Genomic DNA, 16,207 nt, shown 5'->3' on the forward strand with positions numbered 1-16,207 from the left:
CAATAAAAACAGAGAAAACAAAAATCGATAATTTTCGGACTGTGCCAATTGGTTACTAATCGACCAGATACTTTTTATCTATTAGATATGCTATAAAAGCTGGCAATTATACAATTCGACCATTGTAAATACCTGACAAATTCTTCAAGGCCGACAAGGCCGATGCTTCTCACTGATAAGAAATAAAAATGTTTGTTTAGATAATTTTCCAGGTATTTTTTCTTTCTGAATTCACATTTTAAAGTATTTTATATTCTTTGTCCCCTTGACCTATTATCCTGGTTGCACGTATGGAAGTTCTGTTTCTTCTAGTTTTAGAAAATGTTCATATTTCTTTTTTCTTTGTAGGTGTAGTGTAAAATTAGATTAATTTATTAAGTTTAATTATAGTGTTTAGTGTAGCATGTTAGTGTAGTCTACCAAAAATAGTTTAGTAGTGTTTTTATAGTTTATTTTGTAGTTAAGTAGTAGGTGAAGGGATAATTTTGTTATTTTTTCTTTTTGTTTGATAAATTAGTAAGTTTGATAATTTGTTCAGTGTAGAATACAAGAATAAGTAGTTGTGTAGTGTTTTTAAGAGATTATATTCGTTTATTTTGTAGTTGAGTAGTAGATGAAGGGGTATTTGGGTATTTCTTCTTTTTGTTTTTCTTGTAATAATTGTAGTAGTTCTATTAAGTATTATGATAGATACACTATATCTTCCTTCAACTTCGTTGAAAAGTGCGTTATCATATAATCTTGGTTTTCTGGTAGCAGAATATACAAAAACAAAAACTGATCAAATTTATTTGAAATTAAATTAATCTAGCCTTATTAATCAAATTAAACAGTCAAATAATAACAATAGTTAGTTTCAAAATACTATACAGGGTGAGTTTCCTACGATGTTCTCTATGGGCATCTCGGAAACTACTGGATATAGAGAGTCGGTTAATGGGGAAAGAATTGCAGTTTGGTGGGGTCATAAATATGCGCTTTTCGGATTTTTCGGAGAAGTTCAAGGCTTATTAGATATTTCGAAAAAAACAAATTTTGGCTATTTTAAAACTTGTCTCTAATTCCATTATAATCTACCGTATGATCGAATAAAAACGGCGTCAACGATGGCTATGAAGTGAAGATCGCTGTCATTTTATATATAAAATTACCTATATGGGAAATATCATTGATCGTCATTTCATAGCCATCGCTGACGCCGTTTTTATTCGATCATACGGTATTTTAGACAAAAAGTTTTCAGATAAAAGTTGTAGATAATCACATACCTAATGAGTTTGTGTTTTCTGTTTTTTTTTCTAAAGTCTGTCATTTTTAACATATGACACAAACATATGTTTTTTTTAGTAAACCATAGTTGGCCATGACTTCATAAAAAGCGCCATTTTTTAAGCTTTTCAGCGATAGGTATAATATGTTTTTTTCGAAAAATTTCAAGTTATAGTCAATTCTTTTCTTTCTTGGCTAATTTCCATACCAATAATACCATGCCAATTAGTTAGCATCAAAAATGTAAAAGTTTTGTTTTCAAAAAAAATATCGTAAAATTCGTAAAGCACTCAATTTAGAATAAAATAATCTAAGAATGAAATGATTCTTTTATAAACCTGCATTAAATCAAATTAAAATAGGTATGTAACTTTTTTTTAAATATTAATTAACAGCCAATTAGCATTATCATAAATTGTAAATAATGTACCAACATATCGAAATAATAATTTCTTTGTTAATACGGTTTAGAATTCTTAAAATAACAGTCAAAAATAATCCACAATTTACAATAAAATAAAAGTTTCGTTTAATTTCTTAATCAGCTGATCACTGTTAAAGTTCGCAGATACCCGGGCTATATTATTACATTACTCTGAGGAAAATAACGAAAATAATCGATATTTTTGACTCCGCCCCGAAAGGTTCACGATTTGTCCTCCAGTTAGCAGCACATTTTGTCTAGTCGGTTGACCAACTTTAAGAATATATAAACAAGGGTAAAAGTAAAGTCGCTTATATTTAAAAATAGACATATTTCTTTAAATTCAAAACAGTCATTTTTAAGACACTCTGTATACATAAATAAAATTATTGATTTTTAAAATATTATTCGAAAAACTAGGGAGAGGGAAATCAGGCGACGAACAGAGATAATAGTTAAAAGTTAAGTTAAAAAATAAAAGTTTTTAGACCACCATTCGAGACGCGTTGATGTTATTTTGATTCGTAAGTTTTGTGACCAAGAATGTTATTAAAGGTAAAGTTATTAAAGTTTTTCCTTATTTATTTCATCTGAGAATATATAAATATAACATGTGTATGCATTTAGTGGAATCCATTTTTATGCTGTAAATGATTTCAGTTTAAAAGTAATCTAAATAAAGTCGTTTGCTGTTCCTTCGTGCCGATGTTTGTGGTTTGTGAGAATAAGGACCTTGTTGAGTGTACAAGGCCCTTATTCTCACAAAAGGGAAAGGTGTACAACCATTTTCGACCGTGCATGAGCGAATATCTTAGCTCGTAAAAAGGGCAAACGAAAACAATAAATAGAATAATTCATATATATAATATATATATATATATATATATATATATATATATATATATATATATATATATATATATATATAATATATATATATATACATATATATATATATATATATATATATATATATATATATATATATATATATATATATATATATATATATATATATATATATATATATATATATATATATATATATATATATATATATATATATATATATAGTATTTCTAAAGATATATATAATTTCTAAAGATATTGGCACCAAACCTTCAACTTTAGCGTCAAGCCCGCAACAAGGACCCTCGTACCTACGGGTGGGGACCCATTAAACTAACAAAAAACTCTTCAGTTTTGAACGATATAAATGTGGCATATTTTGAATGTATTAAACTATAAACCTAGGTATGAGGACAGCTTTTATATTATTAATATTTCTCTTTTATTAAAGTTCAGGTCAGCATACTTAGATTCTCTGGATCTCTGGAATAGTGATCGGGGTTTTTTCTGCCGTACTATTTTACTCGCGAATTTCAGGCAGAGTACGGCACTCCATTCATTTCACTTAATAAAATAAGTAGGGCTATTTACAAGTTTAGTAGGGCTATTCTCCTCAAATTTTCCAAAATATTGCTTCTGTCGAGGCGCATCCGAGGTAATCACAATAAAAATATTTTTAACACAACGTAGGTTCCTTTTTCTCATTTAAATTGTTTGTTATACAGTTGGCCAAAATATTACCTCTTCAATTTTGTTGACGAACATGGGTTGTTACACTACAGTATATTGTTTGCTGCTAAGACTAATCTGGACGAGTCCTGCTTGGTTTACGCGTAATCTGAACCGCGGTCCTCGGCCATATTGTTAATGGCCTACCGATTTGGCGAGTGTCTAAAGCGACTCTTACTCACGAGATATCCGATTTCATCTGGCACCGAACTGGCTTGAATGGACAATTATGTGTCAATAGATTATTCCGTATGATCGAAAAAAACGGCGTCAGCGATGGCTATGAAATGAAGATCGCTGTGATTTTTTATATGTAAATTTATATGGAAAATGTCATCGATCGTCATTTCCCAGCCAACTGGACGCCGTTTTTTTTTTTGATCATACGGTACATTCTTTACATGATTGAACATTATCACGACAGAGGTTCCAGACAATGAAATAAAAATCACTGCTTGGACATGACATTGTCTTTAATTACTGAAAAGGCTGGGTATTTTGGTAAATTTGTAATACAAAACAAAATATATGTATCAGAAACATATAAATTGTGTAAACCTGTAAGTTATTGGGTATTTAGTTAAATCCTGCAGTAAATCATATCCCATCAAAAACATAGAATGCAAAAAAAAGTCTCGCAACACAATTCTTCCACTCGAAAAAGTTGTGAGATCTCATGTAAAACCAAGTCAGTTTATTTTAGTTAGCCTCTCTTTAAGCACCTAATCAACAGTTTCGTTATAAATTGTTAGTATCAATATTAGTCATCTTCATTTCTGTAATAATTATAATGACTTGGCAATTGCACAGAACCATAATTATAAAAAAAATAATCTACCACCTCGATTCCTAAGTAAATCTAAACAGTGCTCTTCTTAAAGATAAGTTTTTTAATTAGAATAGAATATCATATCATGAAATTGCCAAGTCATTATAATTATTACAGAAATAAAGATGACTAATATTGATAGTAACAATTAATAACAAACTTGTTGAATAGGTGCTTAAAGAGAAACTAAATAAAATAAACTGACGTGGTTTTACATGAGATCTCACAAATTTTTCTAGTGGAAGAATTGTGTTGCGAGACTTGACATTTTTGTATATTCTATGTTTTTGATGGAATCTCATTTCTTTTGTAGGTTATCCTACTATTTTTTTCTCGGTTAATATATCATTCAAAATAATATTAAAGAAGTTTAACTAGCAATAATTCATAAACATATCGTATAAAATCAGATAATATCAAATGAATTAATTCTAGTTTTCTAACGACTTGTGTTTTCGACTTTCGTTATAACCCAAATATCAACTTTAGTAATGTTCAGTTCATGATTTTACCATTGCTTATTCAAAATCATGTTTTATTTTTTGTCAATTTTAATCATATTTTATTTTTTATCTGGAAAACTGTAAGAGATAGGTATAGGGTTAGTATACTAAAAAATTATGAGATATGAGAGCAGTTTCCAAAAATGCAATAATATACTGGGTGTTATATTTAAAATAACAAAGATACTACCACTTTTCAAATGATCCGGCAACACTGTAACGCTGATAATATTTTAGACAGATGGAGCAACCTGGAAAACAGTCCTATCACCGGTTCTCCTATTACCATCGTCGGAAAGTCGATTACCGGTAGCGGCTAGACAGCTAACTTAACGATGATTTTTTTTGATAAGGATATTTCGAGATTTTTTATTCTTTCTTTCTATGAGGTATATTTACTAGAAATTTTGGTAACCTAGCCAGCTGTAGGATTTCTTCACGTATAGCGAAAATTAATATTTTTGCTTTATCCACAACTAAGTTAGAGGGTGCTCAAAACTGTCGCTAATACCTTCGAGAAAAGAATGGTACGGATTTGCTCGACTGTCGTGCCCCCAGATATAAACAAATACATTTCCGGTGGTACTCGTTGATAGGATATAATGAGAAATTTTAAAAATGGATTTTTTTTTCTTAAAAGTAAAAGTAAAGTATTATAACGCCTCTTTTTTGTTGCTAAGTCTAATCTGAACGGGGCTAACTTTGTTTACGTGGAATCCGAACCGTAGTTTTCGGCCATATCATTTTCAATGGCTTACCGGATTGGCGAGTGCCTAAATCGTCTCTTACTCACGCGATTCCCAATCTCATCCGGCACCGAACTGATTGATCTGAATGGGCATTGTGTGTCAATAGATTATACATTCTTTAAATTATTTAAATTTATCACGACAGAGCTTCCAGACGGTCACCGAATGTTCCTGCTTGAAAGTGATAGACAATGGTAAATTATGAAATAAAAATTACTGCTTGGACTGATATTGCCTTTAACTACTTAAAAAGCCTGGGTATTTTCTACAATAATTGTAATGCTAACAAAATATGTATCACAAACATTTAAATTGTGTAAATCTCTCAGATATTGGGTATTTTAGTTAAATCCTGCAGTAAAACATATTAATACACTCAATTTCACTAGATATTTTCTTTGAGAAAAAAAATTATCAGATATATTCTAGTTTACAGTTGGGGTTGGAACCTTTAATGTTTCAACAGCAAAATAAAACACTATGTTACCGCAATACACCACAGCACTTTATTTTTGCACTGGACATTTCGCTAACCATGTTAGCATCATCAGCAGATGAATAAAGTTCCAAGTTAACATGGTTAGTAAAACGCGTGTCCAGTGCTAAACTAAAATGTTTTGGTGTATTGAGGTGAATTAGTGTTTTATTTTGCTGATATATTAGTTTTCTATTATAGTATTATATGCAAGTAAATTTTATAATTATTGTAATTATTTTATGATTGCTATTGTGTGAATATATCTACCATATGATCGGAAAAAATTCCAAGTCAACTAGATGCCATTGTTGAAATAACGATCCATGACATTCACCATATCATTTTTCATATAAAATGACAGTAAGCTTCATTTCTACACATACTCTTACTCTGAATTTTTTCAAACGTATGATATTTTGCACATTGTTTTACTTCTTTCTTGGTTTTTGTACGTTTTATACTGATGTTCTACCAAGAAAAATGCGAAATATATGTAACAGACTGCTCTGTTTCATAATATTAATCAAGCCTTAATTGGTTAAAACATTTTTATGACTTTATTCAATCAAAAATACTTAATATTACAGCTCAAAAATATTAATAAGACTTATTAAAGCAAAACCAATGACAGAAACAAATATTATTATTATTTTTTTTTTTTTTTAGTATTAACTATTGAACAATCCTCATCTATTCAGTATTTTAAATACAAACTTAGTACTCTGTTCCTACTGTTGTATTACAAAGCGAAGTTTTATTGTCACTAATTTTAATACAAGTGTAAAGATCGTGCCTTACGTCTCCTTTATATGTTACTTCAAACTTTGTACAAGCCGTCTTGTAAATCTTCTTTAACCAACGTACTTAGAAGTATTAAAACTTTTTAGCAGTTTGTGGCCTACTTTAACAATTTCCTTTTTGGGATAAAAGTATAATAATAAAGTTTTGTAACTGGTAAGGGAATACAATAGATATATTGTTAGATTAAGTGAATTGTATTATAGAATTTTTATTTTAATTTTTATTTTTTTATATGTATAATATTGTGTATAAGATTATTTTTTATATGCGATTGTAAGAGCTCAAGTCGCAAAAATTTACGTTGATGTTCTTTAGGCATTACATAAATATGTGTTGATAGTTAATAAAATTAATTATACTATATTAATTACAAAGTACAATCTCATGTGAGGAAACCTTCTGAATTTAGTTTTATTTTAGCCACTGTTTCTTTTTTTCCAACCTGCAATTTGACTGATTTGTTCATAATATATATTTTATTACCAGTGATGTTATTAGTTTACTTTGGCCTCAGATACAGGGTGTAAAAGTTTCATTTTTATTTCGATTTTTGCCAAATAATTTTTGTAAGTAACGTCATTATTTGGATGAAAATTTGATTTTGATGTCAATATGATTGCTACTTGTAGGGGGCGCCACCTACGTATTTTTTAACTGGTTTGAAGAGTAATAAATTTTCGTCCCTACCTGTATAAAACTACTGACTATAAAAATATTCATTTACGACGTTTTTTTACGCAAAAAGGTGGTAAAAATCGCTACGAGTAATTGTTCTCGAGATATTTGGAATCTAAATTATCAATACCTGTCATCACTGACATAAATTAAACATGTTGACTAAACAGTTATTAGACTGAATCATAAGTTTGAAATGTTTTTGTGCCAAAAGTTCAACAGAAACTGTTTTATCACTATTTTTTCGAAGAAAAATTTATGATTAATTTAAAAAAATAAAAAGTTAAATTTATCATTTCAGTCAAATAACTATCCACTCAACATGTTTATTTTTCTCAGTAATGACATGTATTGACTATTTCTATTCTAAGTATCTTGAGAACGGTTGCATGAAGCGATTTTTATCAATATTCATTTTTTATTTAAAATATCACGGAAAAGTATATTTTTTCACTCAGTAGTTTTATACGAGTACCGACGAAAATTTATTACTTTTCAAAACAGTTAAAACACAAGTAGGTGACGCCACCTACAAATAGGAGTCAGATTGACATCAAAATCAAATTTCTCATGTCAAAAAACTTCCAGACACCAATTTTCATCCAAATATTGACGTTACTTCATAAATTATTTGTAAAAAATAGAAATAAAAAAGAAATTTCTAAAAAATTTCTACACCCTCTATCTCTGAAACTAGGCATTTTAGGACATAGATTTATACGAACTGTTTTATTTATTTTTATCTGCAGAATATGCTGCCGAAGTTTCCGGAATACAGTTCGGGCCACCCTGTATTATCAATGACTTCCTGTTCTCACTTACGGATCCCAGACCTAGACACTTACAAAATCAAACAAGGGATCACAAAATCAAACAAAATCACAATAAACATTCCTGAGAATTCGTTTTCCCTCTGTATAGGGTGTCTCAAATTTGAGCGTCATCATTGGGATCTCGAAAACTAGAAGATAGGAGGTCTGTTAAAAGAAGTAAATATGCACGATATACTCTGTTTTTTTTTATCAGGTAAGATTTTGACAGACGATGACAGAAGAAAAGCATATGATGTCCATACCAATCTATTTATTTTACTAAAAAAAGTTTCTAATATTTTTTAAGTTAACTATGGATGGGTTTAAATATTAATCCGTCATGCATCATCTCTTGTTGTTTTTAACCAGTTTTATTGGTTTATTTCAAAAATGACAGATCATATTTCAATTTTATTGGTTTGACGGAACGATGAACGAGAAACGGACGCCGATGCATATGAACTCGCCTTTAGATTTTTGAGGCTTGTCAAAGTCTTGCCAAATTATAGGTTATAATTTTGTGCCAACTTATGTCAAATAGCCTGCGTTTTGGAAGATAATTCATTTTAATTAGTATTATTACGTGTGTTTTGTGTCTTTTGAAGTCAAGTGGAGGAAAAATCGAGGGAAAATTATTTGTAGACCCAGAGCACAGTTTATAGTTAATAATCGGTGCCCAGGCAGAAAGTCTTATACACCAATAAAGTTACTATCAATAAAGTTTGTATACCATCTCGTCATAGATAAGTGCATCTCGTATATGGTACAAGGATCGTACTAAATATTACTAAAAACTGGAATAGCTATAGAACGACATCACACGATAGGTAAATAATGGATTTTACTACTGCAGAAAAATAATGTCAAAAGGTACTGGTTTAAAAAAATTAAGATTAAAGTTAATTAATCAACATTTAAGATATAAAATTCGGTAAGTTTTATTATTAATAAAATAATTTGTTTTATTTATGTTATTTTATTTCTTCCTGTGGAATAATACAAATTTGTATTTGTACACTAGTTATATTGATAAATATAATAATAAATGAGGGAAGTTTCTTGAAGCTTGAAAGTAAGAATTAGTTCTCTTTTATATTTTTTGGAATGCGGTGTTTTGTTCTTGTTTGTTTGTATTAACACATAGCATTTTTTTTAAATAAAATAACTCGATTAGATTTTTTCAGTTTTATACAGTTTTCTTTTCATAATATTTTGAAGTAATCACTTGTCACTCAAATTTTAAATATATTAATTTCCCGCTATGCGTTCCAATTGTACCAACTTATTTCTTTGTAAAATAAAATAAACTACTTTGAACTAAAATAAACTACTTGTCATGGATCTTGTCGTTGAACAGACTATATAATTGACTTCCAGATAGCTTGGCATAATAAAAAGAAGATTGTTTAAAAAATAATTGTGTTTTAGACAAACTTTAAATCAATTATAAATTTATTTCTCCATTTACTATGTCTGTTGATGCAGATTTCGTTTCGACTGAATGTTATACGTATATCTTTAATTTGATTAAAGCCATAAACGTTCCATTTACTTAAATTTAAGGCGCTTAAGAAGGCGTCTAATCGCAATTCTAGAGTGTATTGTAAAGTTATAGTCTATAAAATTTATTTTCGCTTTTATTGAAGCTGCGTGCTAAAAGTTTTTCCTCTGGAGAGGCATTTTCTTTGGCATTTTACGACACAAGAATTGTTACGATTCTCTCGGTTTTATGTTAATAAATAAGTTTATTTATTCGGTTTTGTATTCAAGAAACTATACGCTTCTCGAAACAGACCAGTTCCCTGAAGGTATTTCTATTTTAAATCGATCAGAGAGCCAATAAAAAAATAATAAAATATAAATTATTAGGGAGGTTTGTTTTAATCACATGAACGAACGAACAAATAATCACCACATACACGTTATAGTAGATGTTATTAGTGATGCTATGATAGTTAGATGTTATTTGTGTTTTCCATTTAATTCTATACTTAGTACTTATATTATGTGGTCATAGGTAAAGCATAGTACGAACCTATGACACGCCGTGGTGACACGCGAGCTCATTTTTGGTGACACGCATCTTCAAAGATAAAACATTTCATAATTCAAATATTTGTCTCTCATAGCGGCCAGAGTTAGTTATTATTACCCTTGTTTATATACAAGGTTATTACGTACGTTAATAGTAATTTAATTCTGAAACCAGACGTGCATGTCATCGTTTATTTTTTTTAGTCTTTACTTTTGTGATATGTGACACGCCAAGAAAATTGTGTTTCCATTTTTCAAAATTTTACACACAAAGCTTAAAAAGATTTGTCACTGTAATAGATATTCATGGACTACTGCACTCTTAGCCACGCGCCCGTGTGCAACTAGGGTTCAGAACCAAGATTATTATAGGCTTGGCGCATTTCAGTTGATTTCAACAAATTCCGACCGCAGCGCTACAACGGCAAAAATCAGAAATTATCAGTATATAGTTCACGCCGCCGCGCCGCGCCGCCATGTTTATCGCATTAAAATAATATTGAAATCGTGGGTTTGTCATAATATTTAAGTATTTTAGTTTTTTGGTAGTGCAGTTATTGAGATTATAAAACACTCATGTAGGAGGTTTGTGTGATGTTTCGAGTAGTAAAAAATAAATGAAAAAGAATTCGAACTAGACGTCGTGTTGTCTTGTGACAATTTCAAATGTTAATAAAATTGCCGAAAAAATGTAAACGCGTTAAGGAGAGCGTAATTAGGGCATTGTTGGGTGCAATACCATTCAATAATTCAACTTTCCCGGATATTCAACTTCCCGAAACAACATTTTATAGCTTCATAGTTTCCCACACTGATTTGATCAAAAGCAAAAATGGATTCAAGCAGTTCGACGCAACCAGTGAGCAAACAAAGTGCTCCTTACATTATCAAAAAATTAAATAGACATATACATACCTACTATGAGAGGATAAAATATAATTTGCAATATTAATGGTATACTTTTTTTAACCAACTAGTGATTATATGTTTTATGAACATCTAAAATTATAACTATGCACCTTTAACATATTTTGTTATAGCCGAAATAGCCCCACTAATGCCCCACTAGCAAGAGCGGTGATTAAAACTATGCTCGCTACCGTAGTTGAACTCATCTAAAAAGTCTTTTTTAACTGGAATAATAAATTGTGATACAAGTTAGACCTTCTGAAGGTATCAAAATATTTATTTTTTTATTCTTATTTTTAAAATTTTCACAAATTATACTTCCTAACACTTTTGGAATAATTAAATATAAACATTTTTTTCGTATTCTCGCTATCTAAACTCGTGTATTTGTAACTACTAGTTGTTTACGATATTATCCGAGGGTGGCAGCACCGACGGAGAATGCACCAAGTCTATATTAAACAGGTTCTTCTTTGTTCTTCTATACAGGGTCCGGCAATAGTGCGTCGGGCATCTGTAGCTCCTAAAATAAAAAACTTGAGAATTTTATTTACGTGCAAACCTAACGTATGTACTAGGATGTATTTTAGGAAAATATTTTAATAGGATCGGGATGATTTTTTTTAAATGGAACACCCTGTATATTATTGCATTTTTGGCTTCCTTTCAGATCACTTTATATAATCCTAACACATGAGTCAATATATTTCAATAATTTCAGAGATATTAATAAATAAATAAAATTTATATATTTTTCAGCCTTTCTTAAAAAAATTATTAATAATAGAAGAACTGTCCTAAAATCAAAACTATATTAGATATTTACTTTAGAGGGTCTGTACTTACTTTGCTATAAATATGGAAATCGTAAATCTTACAGGATGTTCAAAATTCTACGCCAAACTTTCTAAAATATAAAATAATTTTTCTTTGTTTTTTTAAACGGAACACCCTGTATATTATTTTTTCAATAGATGGAGAATTAAAAAATGAACACTTTTTGCATTTAGAGTATTTCAAAATTTTCAACGGTTTCGCAGATATTCCCGGTTTTGTATTTCATATGGCATTTTTTACATTAAATTTTTATCAAAGCCACACCTAATGATTGTTCTCTCGTATTTTACCATTGAAAGCGTCTTATGAAATAATACTGCGTGTATCTGGAAAACTATTAAAAATTTTGATATACTTTAAATACAAAAAATGTTCATTTTTTAATTCTCCATTAAATAAAAAAATAATATACAGGGTGTTCCATTTAAAAAAAACGAAGAAAAATTATTTTATATTTTTGAAAGTTTGGCGTAAAATATTGAACATCCTGTATGATTTACGATTACCATATTTATAGCAAAGTAAGAACGGACCATCTAAAGTAAATATCTAATATAGTTTTGATTTCAGAACAGTTCTTGTATTTTTAATATTTTTTTTAAGAAGGGTTGAAAAATATATATTTTTGATTTATTTTTTAATATGTCTGAAACTATCGAAATAGATTTACTCATATCTTAGGATTATGTAAAGTAATCTGAAAGAAAGCCAAAAATGCAATAATATACAGGGTGTTCCATTTCAAAAAAATCATCCCAATCCACTCACATTTTTTTGAGCCACCCTATAGAAGTTAAAATATTTTCCGGAAATACATACTTATACATACTTTAGGTTTGCACTTAAACAGAATTCTCAAGTTTCTTATTCTAGGAGCTACAGATGCCCGACCCACTATTGCCGGACCCTGTATACTCTTTATTTATTTTTCTCTAATTTTCTGAAATTTAGCATTTTTTAAGCAATACTTGTATTCGAAAACAGAATTGTTTTAGCTTTTTACACTCTTTTACCATGTTAAAATATCGAAACCAAGTCGAAATAATTTATTATACATATACATCATTCAGCAACAACATTACTGAACATTATAGGTCGTTATAGGTAGGAATGATCTCTATTTCTAAGGAAAATTTGATAAACAAAAAATATCTAGTTTATTAATTATAATATATTAACTACACTAAAACTAAAATAAATATAGTATGTCCACTATTTAAAACACTCCTATAATGCTCTTAATGACCTAATACATGAAAAACAATATGAAATTATTTGTAAACATGCTGAACTCTGCTTAATTTAGTAACCCTGGTTCAGAACCGGGAAATCTCGGTCTCGGTTACCGGAATTTACCAGTTCTTTTGATTCATCAAAAACTCGGAACTCGAAATCAATTCCCGGTACTTTCTGTATTTTCGGGACTCGGTAATAATAATTATGAGCTTAGTTTGTTAAGATCGAAATGACTCTTTTCGAGAAATGAAGGGATTGTAGGCGTTATTTTCTAAAGGATATAACCATCTCTTAACAATTCCGCCAACTAGCGTCGAACCTGAAAGAGATTTTTCTTCGGCTGGTTTACATTGCAACATCTCTTCTTCACGATCTTGTTTGAGTGACGATAATATTAAAAATACCTAGACGTAGTATTTCTTTATATTCAAAACATTCGGTTTTAAGACACTCTGTATACCTACATAAATAATTATTATTGATTTTTAAAATATTTCCAAACTAAGGAGAGGGAAATCAGACAACGAACAGAAATGATAGGTGTTATGTAACAGCTTTTAGACTACCGTTCGAGGCGCATTGATGTTATTTTGGTTTGTAAATTTTGGTGATTCTTATTAAGAAGGTAAAGTAAATGTTTCCTTATTATATAACTAATATTAACAAAAATATATTATATATTTTATATTCCTGTCGTAATATTATGTGCTCAAGCTGTTCTTTATTTATTTGATCTGATAAAGGTATCATATAACAACTTATTTAATGGAATCCATTTATACTGTGAATAATTTCAGTTTAAGAGTAATTATGGATCGTTTATTGTCCATTCGTACCGATTTTTGTGGTTCAGTGTGACCATAAGGTTGTACACACCACCTTGTTGAGTGTACTAACATTTTTCGACCGTGACTGGGCGAATATCTTAGCTAACAAAAGGGCAATCAAAAACAAAAAGTAGAATAATTCAGAGTCTAAAGATATTTGCATCAAACCTTCAAATTTAGCTTCGAGACTCCCAACAAGAGCTTTAGAACCTGTGGGTGAGAACCTGCTAAACTAACAAAAATTGATTTTTAACACAACGTAGGTTCCTTTCTTTCATTTAAACTATTTATTATACAGTAGGTCAAAATCTTACCTTTTCAACGTTTTTGAACGACTCTGAGTTTTTATACTACAAGCTTATAACCTGAGTTAGTAAACAAAATACACGGCAATCATTACATAAAAAATACTACTATGGTAACAATCGCTCGATAAGAGGATAGTTTTTTTTTAATGTGGTAAACACTGATTCAGGATTGAAACTAAAAGAAGAGGAGAAGCCGCCTTGGAATCAGACCGCCAAAATGAGTTTTTTTGGTTTTCATTTTTACTTTTTAGTTTACTTTTTTTTTAAACATGTTTGTAAGAAATGCTTTCATATTTAAATTTATTTTTAACTTATTAATTGAAAATTAACTTAATTATTGAAAAACAGATCGATTACAAATTCCGGAAACTTCGGCAGCATATTCTGCTGATAAAAATAAGTAAAGAAGTTCATATAAATGTATGTCCTAAAATACTTAGTTTCGGAGATACAGGGTGTAGAAGTTTCAATTTTATTTCTATTTTTTCCAAATTATTTCTGAAGTAACGTCAATACTTGGATGAAAATGGGTGTCTGGGAATTTTTTGACATGAGAAATTTGATTTTGATGTCCATATGACTCCTATTTGTAGGGGGCGCCACCTACATGTGTTTTCGCCGGTACCTGTATAAAACTACTGAGTGAAAAAATATACATTGCCGTGATTTTTTAAGTAAAAAATGTCTCTTGGTAAAAATCGTTACGAGCAACCGTTCTCAAGATCTTTAGAATTGAAATAGTCAATACATGTCACTATTCACTAAAAATAAATATTAAAAAAGAAGTAGAAAAAAAAACTCAAAGTGTCGGTCTCAACGTTTCTATAATGTGACAGGTGTTTTCGCTCATACGAGCATCATCAGACAAATACTATTAAAATTAATCCACACACACGTTCACATTTTACATACTTATTAAAACAAAACACTCAAAAAAAAAGTGAAGTGGTGTGTGTAGATTAATTTTAATTGTATTTGTCTGATGATGCTCATATGAGCGAAACACGTGATACATTATATAAACGTTGAGACCGAGACTTTGAGTAATTTTTCTACTTCTATTTTAATTTATACCAGGTCTCTTTGAGAAGAATGGACGCCTTCTTTAAAAATGAATATGTTGAGTAGATAATTATTTGACTGAAATTATAAATTTAAAAAGTTTTAATTTTTTTGAAATTAATCATAATTTTTTCTTCGAAAAAAATGTTCAAACCAAAATACTAACCAAATTACAAGTTTTATACAGGTACGGACGAAAAGTTATTATTCTTCAAACCAGTTAAAAATATGTATGTGACGCCCTCTACAAGTAAGTCATATTGACATCAAAATCAAATTTCAAAATAATTCAATGTCATAAAATTCCCAGACACCAAGTTTCATCCAAATATTGACGTTACTTCAGAAATTATTTGGATAAAATCGAAATAAAAATGAAACATTTATATTTTTCTAACTCCAAAACTAAGCATTTTAGGATATACGGACATTTTTACTTATTTTTATCTGCAGAATATGCTGCCGTAGTTTCTGGAATACAGTTCGGACCACCCTGTATAATATAATACATTAAACTAATTTCTAACATTTTTTCCAGGTTCTATATACTCAAACAGTCCCACTCCGCGCTTCGTGTCCAGAGGGAACACCTTCAAAGTTGTAACTGGAGACACCGTAGTCCTCCCCTGTGAAATTCAAAATCTCGGTAAGTTATAGCCTATATTAAATCGACTTAAATATGTAGGCAATATAAACTCACCGGCAAAAAAAAACGGCCACTAAAAACTAGTCCCAATTTCAAAGTTGGATTTCTTGCGAACCACTCATTAGATTTTCATGATTTTGTTTAAATTGTTAATTAATTCTTTCTTAACGGATGCTACGTCAGAAATTTTTATTCCCAATTTATTTTGAGCATATCCAGGGCACAACAAT

The 16,207-nt window shown here is 29.8% G+C and overlaps 1 protein-coding gene across 1 annotated transcript in view; it reads left to right on the top strand.

Moving 5' to 3' along the window:
• Positions 1-16,207, top strand: part of LOC115880085 (limbic system-associated membrane protein-like) — a 548,835-nt gene that overhangs the window by 113,675 nt on the left and 418,953 nt on the right. Inside the window, exon 2 of the mRNA XM_030897216.1 lies at positions 15,870-15,977. Within this exon, the coding sequence (XP_030753076.1) occupies positions 15,870-15,977 (108 nt within the window). The remainder of the gene's footprint in view (positions 1-15,869; positions 15,978-16,207) is intronic.

Source organism: Sitophilus oryzae, unplaced genomic scaffold, assembly GCF_002938485.1.
Source record: "Sitophilus oryzae breed Bouriz unplaced genomic scaffold, Soryzae_2.0 scaffold_1614_pilon_pilon, whole genome shotgun sequence".
Lineage (NCBI taxonomy): Eukaryota > Metazoa > Arthropoda > Insecta > Coleoptera > Curculionidae > Sitophilus > Sitophilus oryzae.